General features: G+C 34.8%; 3 protein-coding genes across 4 annotated transcripts in view; 1 reads left to right on the forward strand and 2 right to left on the reverse strand.

The window, feature by feature from the left end:
- The window catches only part of LOC129754611 (uncharacterized), a 32334-nt gene extending 31889 nt beyond the window's left edge, over positions 1-445 (forward strand). For both annotated transcript variants that reach the window (XM_055750763.1, XM_055750762.1), the window contains exon 7: positions 13-445. In XM_055750763.1, the coding sequence (XP_055606738.1) occupies positions 13-114 (102 nt within the window). In that variant the 3' untranslated portion in view covers positions 115-445. The remainder of the gene's footprint in view (positions 1-12) is intronic.
- Positions 346-11057, reverse strand: LOC129754610 (phenoloxidase 8-like). Its single transcript, XM_055750760.1, has 6 exons — positions 10499-11057; positions 10082-10435; positions 9913-10014; positions 1091-1718; positions 783-1026; positions 346-689 (listed from the first exon to the last, which is right to left on the reverse strand). Exons 1-6 carry the CDS (start codon positions 11024-11026, stop codon positions 488-490), a joined length of 2058 nt encoding a protein of 685 aa, XP_055606735.1. The 5' UTR covers positions 11027-11057; the 3' UTR covers positions 346-487.
- A 4324-nt stretch (positions 11058-15381) lies between these two features.
- LOC129756976 (phenoloxidase 8-like) lies at positions 15382-25784 on the reverse strand. The gene is made up of 6 exons (XM_055754057.1): positions 25249-25784; positions 24728-25183; positions 16157-16668; positions 15982-16100; positions 15672-15912; positions 15382-15616 (listed from the first exon to the last, which is right to left on the reverse strand). Exons 1-6 carry the CDS (start codon positions 25693-25695, stop codon positions 15415-15417), a joined length of 1977 nt encoding a protein of 658 aa, XP_055610032.1. The 5' UTR covers positions 25696-25784; the 3' UTR covers positions 15382-15414.
- Positions 25785-27321: the final 1537 nt, after the last annotated feature.

Here is a 27321-nt window from a genome sequence, read left to right on the forward strand (position 1 = left end):
TTTTTTTTGCAGGCCAAAAAGGATAAACCCGGGTTCATCGCTAGTCGACGCCGTGACGATCAGGTCGAAGATCTGTTCAGTGCCCTAGAACCCGATGACGATTTGTCGATCTAAATATTGGACAGTTTGACTTGCAAAAAACGTTCTAGTAGCTAAGTTACGCAATGTTTAGTGTTAGTTACCCTCACCAGAGGATAATAATTGGCTCTAACGCATTAGAGCAGTAATCATTCAAGCTTCCAAATGTTTCCCAAGTTTGCGGATCCCGTGACTATGCCAAATATTTAAGCCGACCAAAAAAAGAGAAAAGTTCAACTTGTTATAGAGATTAGAGTTAGATTTCTTGGAATTATGCTAGTTTATTGCCAATAATTAGATTTAAATTTGCCTTAGCATAACCTGTTAGCGTGTATGGCTGATTATCTATGAGTAGATGAAAAATCAAGTCAGTATTTAACTCAATACGGAAATGGTAGAGAAATCCTTGTTAGGTCCGAGCGATGACGGTGTTGGTGAAACGGATTTGCGCTGGTGTGGTCGCCATGTTGTTGTACGGTTTGACGAATTCTTTCAAGTTGGTAACGGAAGACGAAGCCACCCGATCGAACGGGAATCCCATGTTGCGGGCGTCCGGATACAGCTGATCACGCAGGCCGCAGAAAGCGTGGGCATCGTTGCAGTTCACGTTCCTGAAAGCAGATCGAAAGGTAAGTTTCATAAACTTGTTTTTTTTTAAATTTAATTATTTCGCGTTTGGAGCGATTTTGACTAAGTAAACTTACTCATCAAACTCTTGGTTCACCGTATCACCGCTGTAGTCCGAAATCATGACAAACATGTCGTAAGTTGTGCCTTGAGCTGTCCCTTTGGGGAGTAACATGTGCTCGGGCCAACCACAGTTACAGAACCGGAACTGAGTACTATTGGGCTGATTGGAGGCGGCCACGTTACGGAATGTTCGTTCGTAGGGAATAGTGACGCTGGATTCCTCCGATCTGCGAACAATATTGTTGGTTCCTGGGTTTACTGCAAAAAAGCATGATTATTAACGTATGTTGATTCTTCATCTTTTACCTCATAAGTATCTTACAATTTACTCTGAACTTGTCGAGTTCCAACATCATCCTTCGTTGTTGGAGAAACGCGATCGATTTTCCGCTCTCGTCAGTTCTTGGACCCAGGAAAAGCCGGACTGTTCCACGTTTTACGCTATTGGATTCGTTTTTAACTGTTATCCGATAGGAAAATGGAGCATGCTGAATATGCGTGAAAGTGGCAAACACATTTCCTTCCGGTCCAAAATCAAGTCCGGTGCCCAGATCCACCTGCGATCTTTGCCAGAACGTAAGCAGGATATTATTTTTTGTTCCTGCTCTGTTCAACTGAACGTTGAAAGATTCCACCTCCACGTCCTTAAAAGCGAGATCATCCTTGCCGTAAGGCTTGAAACGTCGTTTGTGCCGTTCGAAGATGTCATCGATGTGCTGGTGCCATCGGTAGAAAATGGGGTCCCGCATTGCCGTCGTGTTGTCTCCAATAACTCCGAATCCTTCCAGGAAAGAGTTGTCAGGGTCGTGAATGTAGGCCAGCATGTTGTGTCCATCGTTGTGAAGCCGTCCGTAATAATTCAGATTGGGAGAGAGGATTGATTGTTCCACTATGTTGCCTAGCACATCGATACCGGATTTGTTGTCCAGAGGAACTTGCTGACCGTTTGTCTAGGGATATTTGTTTTCGATTTTTTTTTCATAAATATAGAAAAAGATATCATGATTAAATGCCTTTAACTGAGGTAAATTTAAAATCAAACTGGCAATTTCGTAGAGGCACAGAAAGAAAATTAATTGCCTAATGTTAGGTACTACTTCGATTTCTGATTTGTACATCATATTACAACTTCATGTCAACAAAATTTCACAAAATCCTACAATGTTTTCAGATTTTTATCGCCGTCATAACTTTGTTGTAATATTTTAATGGCATTTCGGCGAGATGAACTCTAGTAGAATGAAAATCGAAAGATAGGAAATGTAAGTCTAGGGCATGTGGGAGAAAGCTCAAACTAATCGGTTGAATCTTTGCTCAGCAGCAGTTAATTCTGTATGGGAGGCGAAGCAATCGCAGCTCCCATACAGAATCAACTCGATGGATTAGATGTTAGATTAGATGATACCATCTCCTATACAATAAGAGATAAAAGCGTTGCCGAATTTTGGTGATGGTTTTCCATTAGTGCAAGTGGGATGCAACTAAAATTTCACCCAACTTTTGACAGAACTGACAGAGAACGAATAACTTTTCGATTCCATCACCCATTCAGTGAATTAAACTGGTACAATTTCTTTATGTTGCTTTCGGAAAGACAATACCTTTTTTCGCAGATCATTTTTTAAAAAAAGATAGAAAGAATCAGCTCTGGAAACACTCCCTCCATTTGTGAGGAGACTTTATTTCTCACCAACATTTCGTAACAAGAAACTACTGCAAAGATATTCTGGTGGAACCAAATTTACGCTTTTAAGCAACGATTCACAGAATTGTGTGCACATTTTTTTTTGGTATTTTTATCTACCGATTTTGATTGATTTTTGACAAAGGTTAAGAGCCCTTGAATAAAGAGACTTCTTTAACTTAAAAAAAAATCCACGCTTGTAATTACATGCTGTCGAAAACTGTAAAAGTCGGAGAGTAAATGTTTCCAAAAAAAATTTAAGGAAACAAGAAAATGGAATCAAGTCTCCTCAAGCTCCCCTGAAGTTAATGAACAATGAACACTCTACAGGATATTTTACTCTATACATTAATTGTTGTATTCTAAAAGAGATAACATGATTCAGTATAACTCAGTTTCAACTAATTTGTATGTACATATACTAGACTGAGTTAATTTGGGGTCATTTTTGAATTCGTTTTACCATCTTTATGGCATTCGCAACTTTATCAACGTTGCAGTTGGCGGATTGTTATTGAAAAACTATCCGGTACAACTGTGTTCGATGTTTACTCTTGGGCTCGAACTCACGGACATCGGCTCAGGAGACAACAGACTTGCCAACTGAGCTATATCACAAGGCCAAAAAAAAAGAAAAAAAAATGATTCTAGACATCTCAATGCGGCTTACTTTCAAGTATCTCTTTTGCTTCCCATTGTGCTAAATTTAGCACTTATCTTCTAGCTTGAAGGAAATAGCGATTAACTTTTAAGATATTTTTCCACGATGCAACCGGACGAAATTTTTGAGATAAAAAAACTAAAATTTGGGTTTAGAGAATATATTCTTTCAAAATAAGATACAGCGAATCAAAGTTATAATTGGACATCTATTTGGAAGTAAAAATTTTTTTTTCAAATTTTATTAGAGACGTTTTAACCAACTTTTGGTTCTGTTGTGGTATGAGCCTACTTGGTTGAATGATTCGACTGAATCAAAGCAATCGAAAAATTCCTTTTAATTCAACCACGGTAAATGAAAAGTTCATATACCAGTATTTCGATAGCAACTTACTACCTTCTTCAGTGAACGTTTTCGATTGATGAATGTGTATCGTTTCCCTCCCTTATATTGTCCGGGTTAGGTAAGCTACTACCTTCAACGGAAATCTTTCACTACTTTAACTCCTGTTCAGAAGGAGTTTCAACGAAGGTCCATGGAGTTCAACAGTATCAACGCAGTCGAATTGCGACACAAGTTGACAAAGTTTGATATTGAACTAGTGTTCACTAGCTCTAATAATCAACTGAAATCCATCTTAGGATCGACAAAAGATCCAGTGGAGCTCCTTCATAGATCTGGTGTGTACAAAATCATTTGTTCCGACTGTGATAAGGTGTACATTGGACAAACCAAAAGGAAGTTGATTGATAGATTCGAGGAACACATGGCTATAGCTAGATCTGACTCAAAGAAGAAAATTCTCCCTTCACAGAATCCTAGATCTGCAGTAGCTTTACACATGTGTGAATCTGGTCACTCTATTGATCGAGGAAATGTCTCGCTGATCCGGTCTTTGAATAGTAATTCGCTTAAATTGGATGTTGCTGAAAGCATTGAAATCTTCAATGAAAAATCAGTTCATCTCTTAAACGGAGACACCGGACCAGGGCACACTTGGTTGTTCAAATTCTTAGGTAAAAAGAAATACAATAATTTACCTGACAATGCCCAAAAGCGGGTAGAAAATAATTTAGCACTACCAGAAAACACCCAGAATAGGGTAGGTAGACCCAAAAAACAGACAACGGCACAACTGCCGGGCATTCGAAGGTTTCTGCTACCTAGTAGTAGCTAACCTAACCCGGACAATATAAGGGAGGGAAACGATACACATTCATCAATCGAAAACGTTCACTGAAAAAGGTAGTAAGTTGCTATCGAAATACTGGTATATGAACTTTTCATTTACCGTGGTTGAATTAAAAGGAATCTTTCGATTGCTTTGATTCAACTTTTGGTTATTCGCGTCTTTGAAAAAAAAAAAAAATACAATTCAAAATACTAACTTTTAACACCTTACGTTCTAAGTAACTTACATCTAATAAATTAACATTAGGGGTATAATCGGGAAATACTTAATCTTAAATAAAAGGTGTTTAAAAAAATACTAACAAGCAAGTCGAAAATTTCGTCTTAAATCACCCTAAGCTGAAATTTTACTGCACTATACTGCCGTTCTAAGCAAGATTGTCCCATGTAGGAAAACGTGCAAACGAGAAAAACGCAATTGAAATATCAGCTATATTTCCAATTTTTCTCTCAAACTAAAAATTCATCGACAGTTTTTTCGTAGTGAACAGTTCAAGTTGATCATTTTACAATGTTTTCTGCCAAAAAATACATTTCCTACAAAAAAAACAGCAAATTAGAACCAAAAATGCTCCGTGTGACACTTTTGCGTAGAATCAGAACGCATGCCGATGCTAGTTCTGCGAAAAACTGTCACACGGCTACAATTTTTCTATCATTTTAAAGGCTTGCGTAGTTAATTTTTTTCCCAAAAAATTCATGCTAAACCGTAATTTGAAAAATACGTTCCTCTTTGTTTATAAAAATGTATAGTTGAGTATGGATCTTGTAAGTAGTGCCTACCGAAAAGTGTTTAGTGAAAATTTCTCTGAATAAAACACTCGACGCTTCTCGCTAGTCCTCTGCCCTCTATCTTAGTGTTCTTTTCAGTGAATAACATTAAATTCAACAGTTTGAACACATCTTAAGACAATTTTTTGATAAAATTTGCATTTTTCATAGAATTTTCTCTAGTGTGACATTTTTGCGTAGAACTATCAACATAGAGACAACCACCTTGATGAAAATTTCGTATAAGTTCAGAACAAAATATACTTGTTTGTGTTTTTATTCGAAAGTTAAAAGAGACCGTTTCTAGCAAAAAAGTGAAAATGACCCAAAAGTCACATGGGACATTCTTGCTTAGAACGGCAGTTTATGACGTTCATGAATTCAAACTAATTTGTAATTGTAAATTTTGATTAGAAATTCAATAAACCTTTTGTATTAAAACTTTAAACTTGACATACAAAAACCCTACCTCGTCTTTAGAATGGGAAGATTTGTAACTAAACAAGAACGAGTTTAAAACGATCCATGTTAACTTCAAAAGTATTTCATCGAATACTTATTTTAAACATCGACAAGTTGGACACCGTGTAGATAACAGGCGTTTACCTCCCCCGATGGTCCACAGAATTTGTAAAACAAATCTAAAATCTTATTTCCTCTACTTTATTGCATAAAATTTTGATTTAAAAAAAAATCACTTATGTTATTACAAACGTTATGCTGAGCGAAATATTTTTGAAGAAACCAATTTCGGCCTAAATTAGTTTTTTTTCTTGTTCTTCTCCAATGCTGTGTGATGTAATATTACATTTAAAAAAAGTTTTAATAAATTACACAAGGCCACAAAATTTATATTTTTCCAAGTTGCAATGAATTTAAAATATAATTTTGACTTATTTAGGTGCCCTGAATCTGCATCTGCAATTTCTTTTCAGCTTGTTATTGAAATAACTTTTGAAAACAGCTTAAAGTTATTTAAGAAAGTTCTGTCCTTTACTGAAAAAAATTAAAACAAAAACATGACATTTTAAAACAAAAGATTTAAATCAATTATCAACTTGAGACCCGCATGAACACTCAGGGTTTAAAAGGTCATTTATAAATTTTTAAAAAAATATATCAACTTTCCTCAAGACTTCAAGTAATTTTGAGTTCTGCGAAAAAAGTTACAAAAGTTTTCTATTTGTTTACTTATGCTCACTAAACGATTTTTTTTATACAAGTTTTTAACCAAATTGAATTTCAGATTATTTTTTTGCAAGTTTTGCAAGTTTCAACAAATTTGTTAAATGAAATCATGTTTTTTATACTTTCTGCAGTAATGTTGAAAATACTTGTACCTACTTGTACCTTGTCTTTTGTAGATCATGCATCATCCTCATCAAACAAATAATTAATAATTTGTGATTTAATTTGTTGTGATTTTATTTTTCAATAATTTGTAAATGGAGTATAATAAACAAAATCAATTTGAGATCTTTAAAATGTATGTTTGATACTTAATCAGTTATAAATGATTGATTTCACTTAAAATTTTGTTTTTATTTTCAAATGGATGTATCAAATTTTATAGTACAGTTTTTTTTTCAATTTTAAAATAAATTTACCGAATTTTTAATTCAAACCATTTAAAATTTTACAAATATTTAATTCTGAACTTTTGGTGTTCTTAAAACAAAAACCTTTGATATTTTTTTCCTAAAAAAAATTCACATTTTAAATTTAAAACACTGCAATGGAATTGTTCAATTATCTTTCAGTTGAAAATGAATTGTAAATAAAGATGAATAATAAATAACAAATATTATCATTTTCCTAAAAATAATTATGGTTATTTTTCTTACCTTATCTGACATATAATTAGGTTTTTTTTTAAATCTGTGTTCTGTGAATATTTATTTCAAATTTAAAACTAGTTCAGAATAAGAAAATATTATTGATTTGAAATTTTCGTTGTTATTTGTTTTTGTTATTTGTTTTGAGCTTGTGTGATTATATGAGTAAGAAAATTATGTTAGAATCCATTTCCTTGTTTATTGGGTATTTTTGGTTTTGTTATTGTTTTTAAATGTGTTTTTAGTCCAAATATGCTTTTTTTTCTATAAGTTCCAATTTTTAGGATTCAAAATTTAACTTTTGATAAAAAAGAAAAAAAAACTTTTTAAAATCTAATTAAAAAGTTAGAAAATTTCTAAGATACTCTAAAGAATTAAGAAATCGAATGTTTTGAACCAATGATCAACTTTTTCGAAGGCCGCGTGTAGTTTTAACTTTTGAGAAAACCGGAGTTTTCTTTTAGTTTATTTTATTTGTTTCTCTGAAACTAGAATAGATAGTTTATATCTTAATCCTTGATCAAATGGAAGATAATAAAAAGATTTGAAATCAGTTGTGAGGGTCACTATCAATGATTGATTGTATTTGGAACTAAATAATTTTTTAAATTTAAAATGCAATATCATCAGAGCTAAAGGTTTTAGACAGAATCTGACAAATAGGTACATACCTACTTCGAATTTAAAATGGCATAATTTTTCTTAATAATCTTTCGAAACAAGAGCACCACTGTTCCTTGCATTTTTATTGTAATAAAATCCACATGTTTCTGCATAACAAAGCTAACCCTCTTCTGCATGAATGATGAATAAGTTTTGAGAAACAAATGTGTCGACGGAAATAACTTGATCCACCTTCAAAGATCGCGGTACACCTCAGGTGAAAATGAAAATGAAAAATCTTGATTTTGTCAACAACTCAAAAGAGCGACACATATTGGCTTTGTAACATGGTGGAATCGATGGGGAGCAGTTAAAAGCTGATTGGTTAAAATTTTCAGTGGTTAAAATTTTATAAAACTGATTTTATTTCGATTCTTAATCCCGATCCCTATATGAAAAAAAATCCGCGGTGAAATCGGGGGCATCGAAATTTAAACATTTTCAAGAGTATTTGAACACTGAGACCATTTCAAAATATTTCCACATAGATTCTACCATGTTATAAAACCAACTTATGTTGCTTTTTGAGTTATTAGCAAAATAAGACTTTTCATTTTTATTTTCATTTTCACCTGAGGGATACCACGACCTTAACTTAGAAGTTTATTTAAAAAAAATTGAATTCCTTAAAAAGTTTTAGAAATAAGATAAATTTTATAAATAATAAAATTAGTTTGTAATGTTTTGCAGTACTGAATCAAGCTTTAAAACGGATATAAAAAATTTAGGACCGTTTTCATTCTGAACCACTGATAGAAAAAACTGATTTCTGAAGCTCATGGGTTCTGAATTCAGTGTTCAGATTTTTGGAGTTGTGCAGTTAAATTCGAGTTTCAACCGAATTAAACTGCAAAATTACAATGAAATGAAATCAAACAGTAAATGTTTTCTGATGTTTATTGGTTTACGAACTTTGATTTTTTTTATCATAAATTTGAAAACCATAGTTTTGAATACCTTTTCTATTTTTTTTTTAAATTTGCATTTCGAAATTGAAATTTCTTAGTCAAAATAAATACAGTGGGTGAATATAAATTGAATCAAATGTGTCATTCTTATGTTTTTATATTTCAAACTTTGTTATCCTGTTGAATAATCCCCAAAACTGAAAATTCAAGTTTGTGTAACTTGTTGCTCATATTTTTTTTTCAATTTTCGCAATGAGAATTCTTGATTGAGATCGTGATTTTTAGGCTCTGCCATGAGAATTTTGGTATTATGATGCAAAAACAATGTTTGATTGATTGTTTATAAAAAAAACTACTTCAACAAGGGATTAAAAATGATTTATAATTTTTTTTCAATTTATGGGCTTTTTAAAATACCAAAAATCTTTATTGAATTGTATAGAAAATATTTTTTGTTTCTGAACTTCAGTTAAAAATAGAAGACAAGTAGATGGAAAAATGGTAGGGTCAACTTAGGTAATTATGATCATAACTATTCTGATTTCTTGTTAAGTGATAACTTTTAGTGTTGGCAATATTTTAGAGTATAATTTCACTGCGACTAGATGCGATTTGTGTTTTTTTTTTTTTCAAATATTACCATTGATTAGTCATGGGATATTTTTGTTTTGAAAATGAACTTTATGTAGAACGGTCTATTTTTAAGATCTTGATGATTATTGGTATTTTAATCATAGAAGGTAAATTTATGTAATCAAACAAGTGTTCATAGCTACTCCGTATTTAAAAAAAAAATATGATGCAATGATGAAGAATCCTGAATTTAAAACAGTTGAAATCAACGTTTAATTTGAATTTAATTTGACAAGCGAGTTACAAGATTTAAGGTACTTTAGAACAATTTTGAATTCCCAGAGAAATGAATGTTGTGAACTGTAATGACACACTTAGTATCTGTAACCTTTTCAGTGCTGTAACTTAAAAAAACGATAGAATATCACATTTGATTTCTTTTTCATAGCCATAATGACAACTGATTAATTGTAAACATTGTTGAGCACACCATTTTTAATTTTTTTGTGAATATGGTTTTAAAACATCTATCAAAAATATGTTTGAAATGCATTATAGTGTTGTCGACACCCATAATGATTTTGTGTACTGTTTTTAATCATTTTGAGAAAAGGTTATAAAAACCTTTAAATAGAATCGAGATCGTCTAAATGTTTAATGGTATGAATGTGATGAAACAACCAAATCCTTGAAATAAGATGAAATTTTTGCTATACTTCGATGAAATTGGACAATTAAAAGCTGGGAAATCTTGAATTTATAATCGGGAATTGCAAAATGAAAAGGTTGTGGTCACCCTGAAGAGCAAGGGTCACCTAAATCTATTTTTTTTACCTTAACAAACGATAGATCACTTACCGAAGTTGCAAATCCGTTATCAATTGCTTCAAAAATACGCGCAGTCCATGTTTCCATATCGGAAATCGATACAATCACTTGATCCTCAACACGGTTTAGATCCTATAATTTTTTTTTGAAATATGTACTATGAAGGATTTCACGTTTTAAATTCAAAAGTAACACTCACACTCAGAACTTGGTTCCGTCCGCGTCCCGGAAACGAACGATTGTTCGAGCTCCGGATGATCTTCGGATAGTATGCCTCCGGAATGGGTTCCCTCAGATGGGCAAAGGGCCGAATGTGAGGAAGACCGTTAGCGAATCGTTCCACATTGAAGCGCGCTATCACCTGCTGATGCATATAGTAAAATAGTTCCCCCCGCCTATCTTTACGCACAATGTTTAGGGGTCCATCAGCCGGATAGACCAGATGCCAATGCCAATGGTGCAGATTCACTCCGATGTCCTCCCGCCAGTAGGCCATCCTCTGTTCCACCTCTCTGTCGGAAGCCGTGTAGTTCATTGGGATGTCGATGGCCATCTGGAAGGATTTTAAGGGGTTTAATTACCCAGCTAAGAAGTTTCGGTTCACAGGTTAACACACTCTATCACCCTGATTGACAACCGTTCCTTCCTCTTGAATCTGCGGAAACACTGTCGGATCAGCAAAACGATCCGGGAACAGTTGAAGAAAGCTCGGAATAGGAATGTCATTTGTATCTTTTCTATGCTGTAAGGCCACCGAAAGGGCATACTGGAACATGGTACCATTCAAACGATCCCGGCAATAAGCGGCCATACCACAGAGCGCATCCGGATTAGTTTGATTCAGGAACAATTCTATCAGCTTCCCTGCCGCCTGTCTATGCATTCCATTGAATAGGGAGAAATCTCCACGCCGAGGAATGTTATCCGCAAAGGCCAAATCCGGAACGGTGATATTCGGTAAAGGAATTCTCGTCTGAACATTCGATCCATAGCGACTCTGCAGAGTTTGTCCTAGCGGACGATATCTCTCCGTGAAGTAATCATCCGGCAGGTCGTAGTACACTTGTCCACCCAACTTCGGAATAAACGTAGGCTCGTAAGGCCGCTCGAGCAATCCGTGAAACTTGGTCCGATTCGATGCCATCGTGGATGACACTGCGCCTAGAACTGAAGACTGGTCACTGCTATTCGACGACATTTATTCTACATCATCGTGGCCCGGTCAATGTCCGTCTCTCTGCTGCTAGAGATGATGATATCCAAAACCGCAAAACGGATGTTGATAAGTTTGTTGATGCAATGGAAATATGTAACTACCTATAAATATGAGCTGAAAGTTCGTCTGAGTATTAGCATAATATAATTGCAAAAATTAGTGGTATAGTGTCAGTTGTTCATAGAGCAACATGACTAGACTATGATAACAATAAACTGACTCCGTGAAAATTTTATTAATTTAATTAAGATTCACTAGACCGATCAATTGATTTTTATAAGTAAGCACTCATGTTAAGGTTTTGAATCAAATTACCTTTTGAGACATCAATTGTAAGAATTTCAAATTTCATCATCATTGCCAAACAATCATGTTGTACCCACGTTGCATTTATCGATGATGTTATGGAATAGGTTTTTGTTTTCATATGTGCAGAATTTCTACAATAAAATGCTAACCGCACTTCCAAGATCCTTTTGATTAATAATTTTGATACATGTACGGCACATTTCTAAAATTTGGAAACAAAACATAAATCATTGCTATTTTTCCTCAACTGCTGGAAAACCAAAACTTTATAAATTCATTTCTTTCTATGTGATACATTTTTAGAATACTTCCAGCCAAAAAAAAGGTTAATTGAATTAATACATAAATTAGAGATATAAGCTTAAATAATAATAGGAAAACATTGTTAGACAGAGAGAGATAGCAAAAATAGTATGAATAAGATTTATTAAATGAATCCAAAAATGAGAGAAATAAGTTTGGTTTATAACAAAAAAAGATTTCAAGACAGAGAGAGAGATATTAATATGAATCACATAGAAAGGGAAAAAATGGCTCGAAAGAAGAGATAGAAAGACTGAAAAGGCAGAGATTAAAGAAAGATTAAAGGAAGAAGGCTGAAGAAATAATAAGATTCTTTAAAAGGAGAAAATTGAAGCATATAAATAATGGTTGAGTGAAAATGAAGACAATGTTTAACATAGAATATAGATAAATATAGGGGAGGGAGATTGAAAGAAGGTAGAGATGGAGAGAAGAGAAACGGAGAGAAGAGAGATACAGAAAAGAAATATAGACTGAAATGAAACAGAGAGAAGAGAGATAGAGTGAAAAGAGATAGAGAGAAGAGAGATAGAGAGAAGAGAGATAGAGAGAAGAGAGATAGAGAGAAGAGATATATAGAGAAGATAGATAAAGAGAAGAGAGAAGAGAGAATAGAGAAGAGCGAAAGAGAGAAAAGAGATAGATAGGAGAGGGATAGAGAGAAGAGAAGTAGAGAGAAGAGAGATAGAGAGAAGAGAGATAGAGAGACGAGAGATAGTGAGACGAGAGATAGAGAGACGAGAGATAGAGAGAAGAGAGATAGAGAGAAGGGATTTAGAGAGATAGAGTGAAGAGATATAGAGAGAAGAGATACAGAGAGATGAGAAATAGAGAGGAGAGAGATAGAGAGGAGAGAGATAGAGAGGAGAGAGATAGAGAGAAAAAAGGTAGATAGAAGATAGATAGAGAGAAGAGAAACAGAGAGAAGAGAGATAGAGAAAAGATAGATAGAGTGAAAAGAGATAGGAAGGAGAGGGATAGTGAGAAGAAAAGTAGAGAGAAGAGAGATAGAGAAACGAGAGATAGAGAGACGAGAGATAGAGAGACGAGAGCTAGAGAGAAAGAGAGATAGAGAGATGAGAGATAGAGAGAAAAGAGTTAAAGAGAAGAGAGATAAAGAGATAAGAGATAGATAGATGAGAGATAAAGAGAAAAGAGATAAAGATATAGACAGAAGAGATAGAGAGAAAAAGAGATAGAGAGATGAGAGATAGTGAGATGAGAGATAGAAATATAGAGAGAAAAGCGATAGAGAAACAGAGAGAAGTGAGAGAGAGACGAGAGATAGAGAAATATAGAGCAGAGAGATAGAGAGACAAGAAATTAAGAGAAGAGAGATAGAGAGATGAGAGATAGAGAGAAGATAGGTAAAGAGAAAATAGATAGAGAGAAGGGAGCTAGAAAGAAGAGAGATAGAGAGAAGAGAGATAGAGAGAAGAGAGATAGAGAGAAAAGAGATAGAGAGAAGAGAGATGAGAGATAAAGATAAGAGAGATAGAGAGAAAGGAGATAGAGTGAAGAGAGATAGAGAGAAAAGAGATAGAGAGAAGAGAGATAGAGAGAAGCGAGATAGAGAGCAAAGAGATAGATAGGAAAGGGATAGAGAGACGAGAGATAGAGAGAAAAGAGATAGATGTGAGAAAAAAAGAGAGATGAGAGATAGAGAGAAAAGAGGTACAAATATAGAGAGAAGAGAGACGAGAGATATAGAGACGAGAAATAGAGAGAAGAGAGATAGAAAAATAAAGAGAAAAGAGATAGAGAGAAGAGCTATAGAGAGAAGAGAGAAAGAGAGAAGAGAGATAGAGAGACGAGAGATAGAGAGACGAGAGATAGAGAGACGAGAGATAGAGAGACGAGAGATAGAGAGACGAGAAATAGAGAGAAGAGAGATGAGAGATAGAGAGAAGAGAGATAAAGAAATAAAGAGATGAGAGATAGAGAGAAGAGAGATAGAGAGAAAAGAGATAGAGAGAAGAGAGATAGAAAGAAGAGGGATAGAGAGAAGAGAGATAGATAGGAAAGGGATAGAGAGAAGATAGGTAGAAAGACGAGAGATAGAGAGAAGAGTTTGAAAAATAGAGAGAAAAGATATTCAGAGAAGAGAGGTAGAGAGACGAGAGATAGGAAGACGAGAGATAGAGAGACGACAGATAGAAAGTAGAGAGATAGAGAGATAGAGAGAAGAGAGAAGAAAGATAGAGAGAAGAGAGATAAAGAGAAGAGATATAGAGAGAAAAGAGATAGTTAGGAGAGGGATAGAGAGAAAAGATGTAGAGAGAAGAGAGACAGAAAGACGAGAGATAGAGAGACGAGAGATAAAGAGACGAGAGATAGAGTGATGAGAAATAGAGAGAAGAGAGATAGAGAGAAGAATGATAGAGAAAGGGAGAGAATATTGATAGAGAGACGAGAGATAGAGAGAAGAGAGATGGGGAGAAGTAAGATAGAGAGAAGCGAGATAGAGAGAAGCGAGATAGAGAGAAGCGAGATAGAGAGAAGCGAGATAGAGAGAAGAGAGATAGAGAGGAGAGAGATAAAGAGGAGAGAGATAGAGGGAAGAGAGATAGAGAGATAAAGAGAAGAGAGGTAGAGAGAAAAGAGATAGATAGGAGAGGAATAGAGAGAAGAGATGTAGAGAGAAGAGAGATAGATAGAAGAGAGATAGAGAGACGAGATGTAGAGAGAAGAGAGATAGAGCGAAAAGAGATAGAGAGAAAAGAGATAGATTTGAGAGGGACAGAGAAATAGGAAAGAAACAAGACGCGAGAGAGAGCGAGAAAAAAAATAGATGGAAGAAAAATTGAAGCACTGCTACAAACAAGGAGAAGAAAAAAATAATTGAAAAATTAAAGTGATTAAATATGTTATCCTAAAGAAAGAGATTGAATTAAATTAAAAAAAGAGAAAATAATAGAAACAGACTTCAGAAGTAAAAAGAAAAAACTAAGTATAAAAAAACGGGAGTGATAGAAAAGAGAGGAAGACAGGGAAACGGAATCAAGAGAAGTAGTTAAAAGAAGGATGAAAAAAGAAAGGGGAAGTTAGTAAGAAGATAAATAGAAACTGGGGAAACAAACAGAAAACGAGATAGAGCAATGTGGCAGCGAAAGATCGACTGATTGTAGGTCAGATGGCAAAGACTGAAGAAAAAAAAGATATAGAGATAGGAGAAACCGATAGATTGAAAAGATCGACAGAGAAAGAAAGAGCAGAATTAAATGAAAAATATTACGGGCAGATAAACCATTTTAAGATTAGAAAAAGATTAAGAAAGTAATAGTCATAGGATAAATAGAAACTGTCTTAGAAAATTCGATTTTAAAAACAGTGACGTAAAAGATGTATTGAAATTTGAAACTATAGAGAGAGGAATGTTCTATTCAAAAGTTTTAATAGTCTCGTACTTTTTGAAGAAGCATCCAACAAATGCATATAGTCAACATTTTTATCATTTTGATCAGATTTTCTTTAAACTGAAAAAAAACAATGGCACAATACAATGTTGCATGTCTTTTTCATGATCATCGGAATGTTGTTTTAATAGGGCCTTAGGTATGAATCATCCCAGAGGATGAAAATCCCGTACAAAAAAAGTTATTTAGACAATCGGATAAAAAAAATGAGGAATACACTCGTTTTTCATTCATGTAGTCATTTTCATTTACTTTATTGAGTAAACCATCCGGTTCTGATAACAGTTTTCAGGTTCTAGCAATAACTGTATTGGTAAACTTTATTTGCACCTTTGTGCTTCTCATGTTGGGATATTTCTTCACAAAATCATCCAGTTCCTTGACCTCCAGCGGGAACTTTCTATCCAACGGGAAGCCCATGTTTTGAGCGTCAGGATATTTTGCATCCCTCAGTCCACAAAAGGAATGGGAATCGTTACAGTTGAGGTTTCTGTAATTTAAAAAATATTTAAAACAATGCTTGCAGAGGTTTGCCAACCACTCACTCGTCAAAATTGAGCACAAAATCCTTGTCATAGTCAGAGACCATCGCAAATAGATCATAGTTTGTACCGGTCGGTGTTCCCTTCGGAATCAGTAGATGATCAGGCCATCCACAGTTACAAAAACGGAAGCCTTGATCACCGGTCAGAGCAGATTGTTGTATGTTACGGAACGTCCTCTCGTAGGGAATTGTAACGCTCGAGTTTTCCGACCTTCGCACGATGTTGGTTAAACCAGGCTGAACTACATCATGATTAAATATGTAACATTGTTCAATGACCAAGATCTAAACAAAAGAAGCGGTTTACTTACGAACTACTTTGAACGAATCCAACTCCATTGCGTAACGACGACGATCTTTGAGGCCAAGGTTAGAGCCATCAGCATCAGTCGTGGGAATCAGGTAAAGTCGAACCGTACCTTGCCTTGGGCTGAAATTGAATGATAACATCATCAACATGCACTTGATCATTCAGTCAATCTTTACCTGCTAAAACTGTTGCGAACTTGAAGCCTAAAGGTGAACGGGGTATGCTGTAGATGAGTGAACGTAACGAAACTATCGCCCGTGGGGTTGAAATCCAGTCCAGTACCCAAGTTGAATTGAGTGCGTTGCCAAAAGGTCATCAGGGTGTTCTCTCGAGGAGCTGGTCCTGTGCCTTGCAGAAGCGTTTGCAGCTGAATCACTTCAACGCCCAGGAACAGCAGATCTTTTTCAGCGTAGGGATCGAGAGTGTTCTTGTGACGCCAACAGAGCTCATCAATCATCGTGTGCCAGCGGAAGAAAATGGGATCCCGTGCCGAAATCGAGGTGTCGGCCATAACTCCGTAAGATTCCATATACAGACCCTCCGGATCATGGATGAACGACAGAAGCATGTGGACGTCGTTGTGCACGTTACCGTAGAAATCGTTCACCGAAAGAGCGGAAGATTCGATGATATTGCCCAGTGTGTCGATCCCTTTTTTGTTCTTAAGAGACTGCTTGGAGCCGTCAGGCTGTAAATCAAAACATGGATGAATTTCATGGAGTTGCCATACAAACAACACCACATAAAATTGTCATGTAGTAACAGTAACAAACATCTTACAAATTTATTTTCCTACCAGATACATGCATTACGATTCGCTTAGCAAGAAACAGTGTTTTTAAGAATCGGTTGAAAATATCATACGTTATTCTAATTTTTTGGAACACTGTTCAAAAAGTGTTAAATGGGGTCAAGCAAATCTTAGAATGTGCGCAACTATAAACTTTTGCACAAACACAGATTAAAAATGCTATTGTTTGCTTCAGAGCAAGTTCACTGGTGTTGGGAAAAAGTGGAAGAAATTTTGACATTTTGAAAATTTTACCATGCAAAAATGTTTTCAAGATCTTTTGGCGTTTTATTTTTTACAGCATTGTTTTTATTTCAGCCGTATGTGATATAAATATTGCCATTTTTGCATCACAACATGCGAAACTACAACACGTGTTGGTAAAAAACTTGAAGGCAACAAATCTTGAAAATGTTCTTGTATGGCAAAATTTTCAAAATGTGCTAAAAGTGACAAAATTTCTACCACTTTTTCCCAACACTAGTGAACTTGCTCTCAGAGACATTCAACATAACATAAAATTAAATGAAATGGCTCAAAAATACTTTGATTGGGGGTTGACCATGATTAACAAACAGATTTTTTAAATTATGAAATATTTTTTTTATGAATGACATTTTGCAAGGTAAACCCCCCGACTTATATCAACGATGCAGTTGGCGGACAGTCATTGAAAAACTTATCCGGTACAACTGTGATCGATGTTTACATTTGGGCTCGAACTCACGGACATCGGCTCAGCAAGCAACTGACTTTCCAACTGAGCTATATCACAAGCCCAGATTATCGCGTACTCAAATTTATGATTCTGTATAAAAAATCTAGATTTCACATGGAAAGTTTCATCCATTTTTTACATATTTGCTTAATTTTGACCAAAAAATCAGGATCGATTTCGCACTGAAAAAACACAGTATATTTTATGTAATTAATTGATGCGGTCGTTAAAAAACTCTTAAAATGTTTTGCAAAACAACATCGTTCAATTCGAGTTATCCAAATAGAACTTCATCATTTTTAATCAATTGACCAACGAACACAGTTGCACCGGATAAGTTTTTTAATCAGTGAAAACTGCATTGCATTGTTGATATAAAGTTACACAACGATTAAAAAAAGACTTAGTCTATAATAAATAACCATTTAATCAAGATAAAGTAAGGCATATGAGGGCAAAGTAATGACAATAAAAAAGTTTCCCCTACATTCCATTACGTATGTTGTTCAAATTTCTGAAGTGTAAAGTACTGCTTTTCTACGCAAAAGTGTCCCATGTGACTATTAACTTCTTTAAATTTTCACTTATTTACTGGAAACTGTCTCTTTTACTGAAAGCATTCGAATAAAAGTAAAAACAAGTAGGTATTTGTACTTTGTATACAAAACTGAAGAATGCAAATTTTCTAAAAATATGCAAAACAAGCATTTTACATATTACGAGTACTTAAAGGGAGAAAAACCATAGTCATGTGACCAAAGCTGTGCGAAATGGGGGAGGGGGCAAGGGGGGGGGGGGGTGTTAGGAGTTCAACCCACCCCTCCAAAGAGATTTTTATCAAGTGAAATTTTCAGTTTAAGAAAAGAATTTTCAATAGTAGGATATTACTTGATCCCAAAAGTCGATTAAATATTAGTGTGATTAAACATGTCAGAAAAGAAGGTCGCCTCCGGCAAAATTTTGATTTAAATATATCACTCTAGACCTAGGACAATTCATTTAACGACACTGTATGACCTCCACGAATTCAAAATTATTTTTAATTTAGATTTGAAATTCAATAAACATTTTGTTTTGAAACGCAAATCTCAAAACCCCTACCACGTCTTTTGAATAGGTTTTTATTAAGAAGTGTGACGAAACAAGTTAAGAATTTAAAATCAATTGTTTATCTTCGAAATTCGTTCATCAAATACAAATTTAACACTTGGACAAGTTGGTGGCCATTTGACAAGTGTTAACTACTCACAATAGTTAAAAAAAACAGCAAAAAAAAAATCTAAAACCTAGTATCCTTTTTTGTTTGTCTTAATGCTCAACTTAAAATTCAAAAAATTTCCGATGATTTGCACAAAGCCACAATGTTCACATTTTTCTGAGATGCACAGAATTTAAGGGCTAATTTTGATTGGTTGGGGTGCCCTGAATCAAAAAGTTTTTCTATCAGCCCTTGTATTTCAATTAATTTCAACTTAGACTTTATTGCAATACAGAAGAAAAAGAAAAAGAAACCCTAATGAATTTTTCATTCCTCTAAAAGGTTTCGATTATAGTTACTATAGGAGTAATTTCAGTTTTTCATGGCTTACATTACTTACATTAACCGCTCTAAATTGTTTTTGAAATCTTGTTTCACGCGATTTTTAAATAAAGTTAAACTTTCGATGTTTCGTAATTCTCGACTGAGGCGATTATTCATTGTTGGACCTGTCGTGGTAAACCTTCTTTCTCCGATTCTTGTTGTTGCATTTTCTATCAGTAACCTGTCTACATATCGAGTATTGTGGTTATGTGTTACATGTTCGATATTGAAGTTGTGGTGGATATCTTTGTTTCGTATTATTCTATGCATTATCAGCTAATGTTTTTAGATCTCACAGGCATTTTATCGGTAATATGTTATGATTTGGCATTTTGTACAGTTCTAGGCTAGAGTATAAAAAAGGTAGCTTATAAATTGCTTTAATGCATCTGTTTTGCTGGACTTTTAATGTTGACAGGTTAGACATGTTGGTATTAACTTTTGTAAATAGGTAGGGGAGATAAGGGCATACGAGCACCCGGGGCATAATAAGCACTCTTATTTTCTAAAAAAGTACGTATTTTCTGAAATAAATTTTCATGAGGATTTGTTTTGTACTTCCTATAGTATTAATTTTTCACAAAAAACGAATCTCCTTATCATCTTTACAAAGATATTCAGAAAACTAGCTAGGTTCTCAAGTGACGAAAATATTATAATTTTCGAGCACCACCAAATAAGCTCTTATGATCTTTTAATCATCTTGATCTATAATGTACGCACTGCAACATGATGTACACATTGTTTCTTAATTCTCACCATCATAATTTTTTTTGATTTTTCACTTAAATCAGTTTTAAAACACGTTGGCTCGGGGCGAACATTCATCGGGGCACGATGAGCGTTTTCTGACGTTGAATCTAGCAGCGAAATCAACTCGATGTAGTCAACTGAATTATAGAGCTACAGCTTGACTAGTTAACATCTGACGATGTGGCCTATTGGTAAGGTGTCGGAGAGGTAATCAAAAGACTAGAGTTCGATTTCTGATCTAGGTGATTTTTTACATTTACCATTCATGATCGATTTTTTTTTGTTACATTATACGGTTAGTAGCATATTCGCCAAACAAAGCACCAGAAACATAATGTATGAGCGTGTGTGAATTGTTTGTATTCTGTAATTTGTAAACAGACCTAGATTATTTTGTTATTGCTTTGTTAGATGAATCTACGACTCACCTGACTTCATCGAGTTGAATTCGCTGCTAGACTTCCTGGCAGAAAACGCTCATCGTGCCCCGATTAATAATGCTTATACTGCCCCAGGGGGGGGGGGGGGGGTAAATAGACTATTTTGGTGTTCGAACCCGAAACAATGATGTAATTCACAGCTGTTTTCTATGGTTAACTCCCATAACTTACCTAAGTATCATATCATACTACATATAATTGAAATTTTTGCACTCTTTTGACAAAACCGTTAAACATTACAAAAAATAAAAACTTTTAAATAAAGGTTTTAAATCAATTATCAACTGTCGCAAAGACCGCAAGTTATCTCACAGAAAGTTATAAACGTTTTCTTTTTGTTTACTTTTCTCCCATCTCTAAAATACGGGAATTTTTACGAATAAAAAAAAAATTAAAGTTTAGAAAATTTTTAGATATTTTTGAAAGCAAAAATCAAATCGTTTAGCTGGCAAATTTGTTGAATCAAATAAAACCTTTTTATAAACTTTCTTTGGTAATGTCAAAAATACTTGTAATTATATCTTTCGCCTTCTTTAAAAATAGAATTTTTCAACTTTTTCAGATCATTGTATCTCTGAAATTAGAAACCCAGAGTCTATGGAATATCGCTCCCTAACCAGTTGTTTCACTTTCCCAAACCTCGTTAAAACCATAGAAATATAGTGGTCTTCTACCTCCGGTGGAAGACCAAAAATCCTCAGGTATTTAAGCGATCTATTGGCTTCAGAAACTGTCACGTTTACTATACTGCCGTCTGCATACTCGAAGAGCACCGGATTATCCAGCTTCGCTATTGCCATTTGCAAAAATTCTTCCGATTGGAATTTCACCAGTAAACTAAAATCTTCCCGGTACATGGCACTTAGGTCGTCACACTTCCATCCATTTTTCCGAAAGAAATTAAAAACTTCGTCATTAGTTGGATTACGCGTCTGATTCCCGAAATGAAATTTGACAGTCTTTTCTCGCTTGGGCTCCATTTTGTATTCTGTGTCTTCACAATAACCATACGCTAAGCAATCTTAAAACACGTCCGTTCAACTCCGTATCTGTAACCGAACTGTGCTCATTCAAATTTGTTAGTTTTTCAGTTATTGTTTTGGATTATATAATGAACTGCTATAAAGCCGAGTCACCCTAACCACATCACCGAGTGTTAGATTCTCTCCCGAGAACTCACTCCCATGGGCACGATCGACTATCGATCGTGCCGACGCCAAAATTCAGTCTTTTCCAACCTCCACTGACTACACATCGGCTCCAGTTATTTTGTACCCCCGTCGGTCGATCCTTAAGTAAAGGAAAATAAAGTAAATCCCCCCCCCCCCCCCCCGCGCGAATATTAGTGTTCATACTGATCGGAGTGCAAATATCACTGAACCATTTCCCCAGGGCCTTGTTTGCCTCCCCCGGACACGGACTGAATAGTGAGCACTAAGTTGTGCTTAGTTCTGATCGTTCCAAAGTGTTTACAGTCCACTATAGTTGAAGTGGGACGAACCAGAACAGTTATCAATGATTATATATGTATATCATTAATACATAGGCATTGGATAAACTATCTCCTCGAGTTCAATTAAATTCTATGAATAGGATTTAGAAATGGTAAGACGAAAAAAAAATCATTATAAAATGTTGAAAAATCTTTTCATCTTGATATTTGGTTTTGATTACTCACAAATAAATTTACCGAATTCTATAGTCAAACTATTTAATTCGATTTTGTTAACATAAGTTTGGCTTTGTGTTTCAATTCTGAATTTATATGCATGAATTTAGAAAATCATTGTTTGTATCTTTTGTCCTTTCCAGAACCCAATATTTCAATTGACGTCGACAAAATATTCAGAGCTTGAAATTTTAAACTTTAAAAGTTGCGCTAGAAATTTATAAACTTTTTGTTATTTCAAATCATCTTTTTTGAATCAAGCATGACTTTTTTTAAAATAATCTATGAAAATGTTGAAAAATGACTCGCAACTATAAAGCAAAATTGTAATGTGCAATGTTTACAAAATAAGTGTTTGCTTTATGGTTTCAATATTTACAACAAAACTTTTAATTCCTTTTTTATCAGTTTCTTATTAATCATTCAAGAAATCATATTTTTGAACCTTTTCCTTTACTTTGTCAGCGCCTTTAATATGCTTGACAGAATTTTTTCAAGACGTATCCGGGCCGGGAAAATCCCTGCAATTTTGTTTAAAAACCTGGCAAAATCCGGGCATTTGTTTTCAAAATTGACGTCCAAAAATCCGGTTAAAATCCGGGCAAATTTTGTCGAAAGCCAAAAATTACTCAACAAAAATCAAGAAAAAAAAAATTGAAAAATTAATTGTTTCACCAAAATTTATCGACAATTTTAAAATCGTATTTCACTCTTTAAATAAACCTATTATGATTATATTTTTAAATTTTGTCAATCGTTTTGAACGCACAAATAGAGAAATTTAACAATAAAATTTGTTTTTTTTGTTCGCTTTGCGAAATAAAGTGAAAAAATCCGGGCAAAATCAGGGCTTTTTTTAATGAAAACCAGGCACCCGAGCCGGGCCGGACTGTTCCAAATTTTTGAAATTAAATATCCGGGGAAACCCGGATAAAACCGGGCAATCTGCAACCTTAACCAATAATAAGGTTGACAGAATTTTTTCAGCACGTATCCGGGCCGGACAAATACGAGCAATTTTATCTAAAAACCTGGCAAACCCGGGTATATGATTTCAAAATTGTCGCCCAATAATCCGGGCAATATAAGGGCAAATTTTGTCAAAATCCAAGAATTACTCAACAAAAATCAAGAAAAAAAAACTGAAACACTCATCAGCAGATTTTAAATAGTGTATTGTGCTTCCAAAATCCTTTATGATTATTTTTATATTTTTCTAAAATCCTTTATGATTTTTTTTATTACTTTCCCCAAAAATTTCGTTTTGGACGCATAAATAAAAACTTTTTACATAACAATTTGATTTTTTTGTATTATTTGGCAAATAATGTTTTTAAATACGAGCAACAGGGCCGTATCGGACTTTTCCCAACTTTTGTATTTAAAACTGGAAAAAATAGGGCATGATGAAAATGAACAACTGCCAAAATTCCTGCTCTTCTCAACTTCCGATTCAATTGCAAATTATACCAATAATACTGCTAGCCGTCTGGTTTATAAAGCTCCATCGCAAAGTATAACTTTATTCTGATAATCGGTCCAAAATATTCACTTTGAGTGACCTTGATGCAATTCTAATTTTTTTTGGGTTTAGTGATCTTAGAATTTCCAAAGCGTTCACACGGTACATGTATTTATTTCTTGACCAAAATCATCTAGCACTCTCTAATTGATCCCGGATATTCGAAAACGGGCATGAATTAGGTTAAATGGCAAGATAGTGCTGCCATCTATGACTTAAAACTGTTAAAACTAGAGAAATAGTGTTTGACTATTGAAAAACATTAGTATTTTTGAAATCCAAACTGCTTTTCGGATTCAAACTCAGCCTCATTTTGCATCATACTTAATGAAGAAATAAAGCAGTTTGATAAAGTTTTTAGTTCAAATATCAAATTCCTTAACGCTAGAGGAGCATCTTTTAAAACCCCCTTTTAATACCTTTGAAAACCATTGGAATCCTGGAAAACTCCTAAAATGCAGTTATCTATTCAAATAATTCGTAGAAGCATTATTAATCACTTTTACACAGTAAATTTTTAAAAGTAATCTTGTTTTTGTTGAAAAACTCAAGTGGTGCTATTCTTATTTCGCACCCATTTTTCACATGTTTGGTCCTCAACGCCAATTGCTACGTCCAAAAAAAGTAAACTCATGCTTGATTCATCCGTTAAGCTATTCAGAACAAACTGTGGAAGAAATTTCCCGTAATTTTGAATCGTTCATATTTTTACAAGCAAAACACATAGTGGTGCTATTCTTATTTCGCTCACTGTATATACCGCTGAATTTCAGTAGCTTTAAATTTTGTGGACCCTGAATTTTATCGTCAAAAAACCTAATTCAATGAATGCAGCGACGCTCATATGTACTCGTGGCTGCTAAAAATGGAAAAAGAAAAAACAACATTTCTTCACAATTTTTTTTTCATCGTTGAAAAGATGAAGAATTCTTTTGTAAGATGAACAAAAGTTATTTTCACATATTCCAAAGCTTATCAGTTTTGGAGCAATCCTTATACCGGTTCTAAAAAAAGTTGAGTCTTAACCGACTTTTTGGACCACGGATACAGGTGCTCTAAGATAAACAAAAGTGCCTGTCTGCATTTTGTGAATATATTTCTCACATTACCTATGTGCTGCTATTTTTTAAACCATTCTGAGCCCTGGGTTCAGTGATCCCATGACCTAGTAGGATCCACTTGAAAAAGAACAGATAAATTTTCACAATCCTGTTGATAAAAATAAACCGTTCTTTTCTTGTTTAGAGTTAGGCATTTGGGTGCATCGACTTACCAATTCGACAAATCCAGCATCGATGGCCGCCGTAATGCGCTTCAAGAAGATTTCCTGATCTTCAACCGTTAAGAACAGGAAAAAGTCATCTCGATTGACGTCTTTCAGGGTCATGTTCTCATATCTCGCCGGATACGTTCGATTGACGGAACCATTCATCAACTTGGGAAAGTAGGCAACCTTGATGGTTTCGCGTAGATTCTCGAGGGGAACCACTCGCTCCAACCCATTGCAGAATCGGTTGTTGTTGTAATGAGCCAACATTTGCGTGTGCATATAGTAGAAAAGTTCCCCGTGACGATCTTTATCGACCACAGACCGAGGACCGAAGGGCGGATAAACCAGATGCCAGTGCCAATGATGAAGATTGAAACCGATGTCTTCCCGGAAGTAGGCCACCTTCTGTTCCGGTTCCCGATCGTCGGCGGTGAAATTCGGAGGGACTTCAATTGAAATCTGGAATATTTATGGGAAAAAACGTCCTAATCAGAAAGAAAGTAGATTTAAATACAATCAATTACCCTATTTCCCTGCTCGACGGCATTCGCTTCCTCTCGCAGTTCAGATAGCACAGTGGCATCGACAAACTTCTGGGGGAAAGTTTCAATGGCCATCGGAATGGGAACGTCCCGACTATCATCCCGATGTTGCAAGGCAACGCACAGACAATACTGGAAAAGTTCCGGATTCAATCGGGGTCTACAGTAGGCAGCCAAACCCAGCAGCGTATCCGGATCCGGTTGATCGAGAAACAGTTGTATCAACTCGGTTGCGATTTCACCATGTGACTTACACAGTGGCGTAAAGTTACCATGCCTCGGAATTTTCTTGGCAAAGTCAATGTCCGGAGTTCCGACGTCCTTGACCGCAACGTGCGCCTCAACATCAGCTCCGAAACGTTCTCCGAGATATTGACCGATGGCTTTGTACCGATCGGCCAGGTAATGTTCCGGTAGATCGTAGTACATCTTACCGTCACATTTCGGTATGAACAACGGTTCGTAGGGACGTTCTAGGATTCCGGAGAACTTCTCCTGGTATGTGGTGGCTGTGTGCTCCTCCATGGTTGAAAGACTTTGTCATAGTGACATTGTAAGGAGACAGCATTTAAATATGATTTTCGTAGCTTATCGTTTACACGTCATATGGTGATTACAAATTAACATATGTAGATCTAATTTAGTTACAATGTTGCTGCGGTTTTGGATAAGAAGACTTAATTTTTACATCTTGTAACTAAGCTCGTTTATCTTGTTGCTATTAGGGAAGGTCAATGGATCCAGTTTGCCTATTTTCAACTCCACAATGTGTGTGAGTGTTGTTTATCTTATTTTGATCCCTGATTCTTATTTTTGATTTATGTAGGTAATTTAGATTTGTTATTTCTAACTTGTGGTTTCAATCATGATTTTTAATCGATAACGGTGCAATCTGAACGTTGCATTACAATTCCTAGTTATTCTGAACTCTATATTCTGACATCCAAATTCAGAATTACAAAATTTAAGTTCCTAAATGGGATTTGAAAGTCATTTCTATCTGATCTCATCTGATCTGATCTAACTCATTATTTTATTAAGCTATCATTAGGATCAATAGGTGATCCGTTGATGTTTTTACACAAATAAACAAATAAACAAATCTGATTCTTAACACCGAAGTTTCAACCTAAATTTTAGAGTTTTAATTTGATTTTTTATTTAAGAAAAGGTTAAACATTGAATTGAAAAAAAAACGGTTTTGTTCATCCGAAAACCTAGCGTTAGAAGTGAAAAATGATAAAAACAAAACATCTGTAAACTAAACCATTTTACAAACATTTACCAAAAACTACCAAAAATTCTAATGCTCTATTTTACAACACACATAATTTAGATTTAGAACTTCCGTTTCGTTCTGTTCACAATTCGGACAGTAGGGGGAAGTGTTCTTAAATGCGCATGTTGGGTAATATGCGCATACAACCGATTGACGATATAGCTAGAGATTCATCATATCTGATCAGTGCAGTTTGAGGGTAATACGCTTTTAACACATGGCATGAAAAAATTCAATTGTTATATAAAGTCGAAAAAATTTAAAAATTCAAACAAGATTTTTGTCAGTTTTGTTAAAATATATCGAACTTTAATTATCGTGCGTACAGATTCTGTGAACAAAACTTTTAATGGTTTTTCTTTCTTATTCATCTGGAAATCGGAAATTCAACAAATTGAAGCTTTTGGCAAAGTTGTAAATGATAAGATATTGGAATAAGAGACAGGTTCTGAATGCCCATATCAATGCATGTTAAATAGCCCGCCTCTCCCCTAAATAGAAATATCATCGGCAAAGACATTTCACTATGTGAAGAAAATTTTCAGTTAACAGAAAACTTACGAGATTTGACGAACTACCTAAGGTCTTGTTTGTTTTCTAAAATTTCATTTTTTCTGGTTTTTATAATTGTAAGTTGAGTTTTTGAGGCATTGAAAAAGTTTAGAAAAGTTTTTAAACACTGTTTGAGCCACAAAATGTTAAAAAAAACATATACAGTTGTTGATAAAAGAAAAAAATGAAATAGAATGAAGCAGTGCACTCCAATTTTGTCGAGC

The sequence above is a fragment of the Uranotaenia lowii genome, chromosome 3 (genome assembly GCF_029784155.1).
Source record: "Uranotaenia lowii strain MFRU-FL chromosome 3, ASM2978415v1, whole genome shotgun sequence".
NCBI lineage: Eukaryota > Metazoa > Arthropoda > Insecta > Diptera > Culicidae > Uranotaenia > Uranotaenia lowii.

Bases quoted from the DNA above. Each gene is read 5' to 3' on its own strand.
- LOC129754610 (XM_055750760.1), bottom strand. From the start codon at position 11,026: ATGGCATCGAATCGGACCAAGTTTCACGGATTGCTCGAGCGGCCTTAC. The intron at 1,027-1,090 runs GTAAGATACTTA...GCTTTTTTGCAG, and splicing joins CGACAAGTTCAGAGTAAATT to TAAACCCAGGAACCAACAAT. The intron at 690-782 runs GTAAGTTTACTT...ATCTGCTTTCAG, and splicing joins GTGAACCAAGAGTTTGATGA to GAACGTGAACTGCAACGATG.
- LOC129756976 (XM_055754057.1), bottom strand. From the start codon at position 25,695: ATGTACTACGATCTACCGGAACATTACCTGGCCGATCGGTACAAAGCC. The intron at 25,184-25,248 runs GTAATTGATTGT...TAAATATTCCAG, and splicing joins CCGTCGAGCAGGGAAATAGG to ATTTCAATTGAAGTCCCTCC. The intron at 15,913-15,981 runs GTAAGTAAACCG...ATCATGATGTAG, and splicing joins GGATTCGTTCAAAGTAGTTC to TTCAGCCTGGTTTAACCAAC.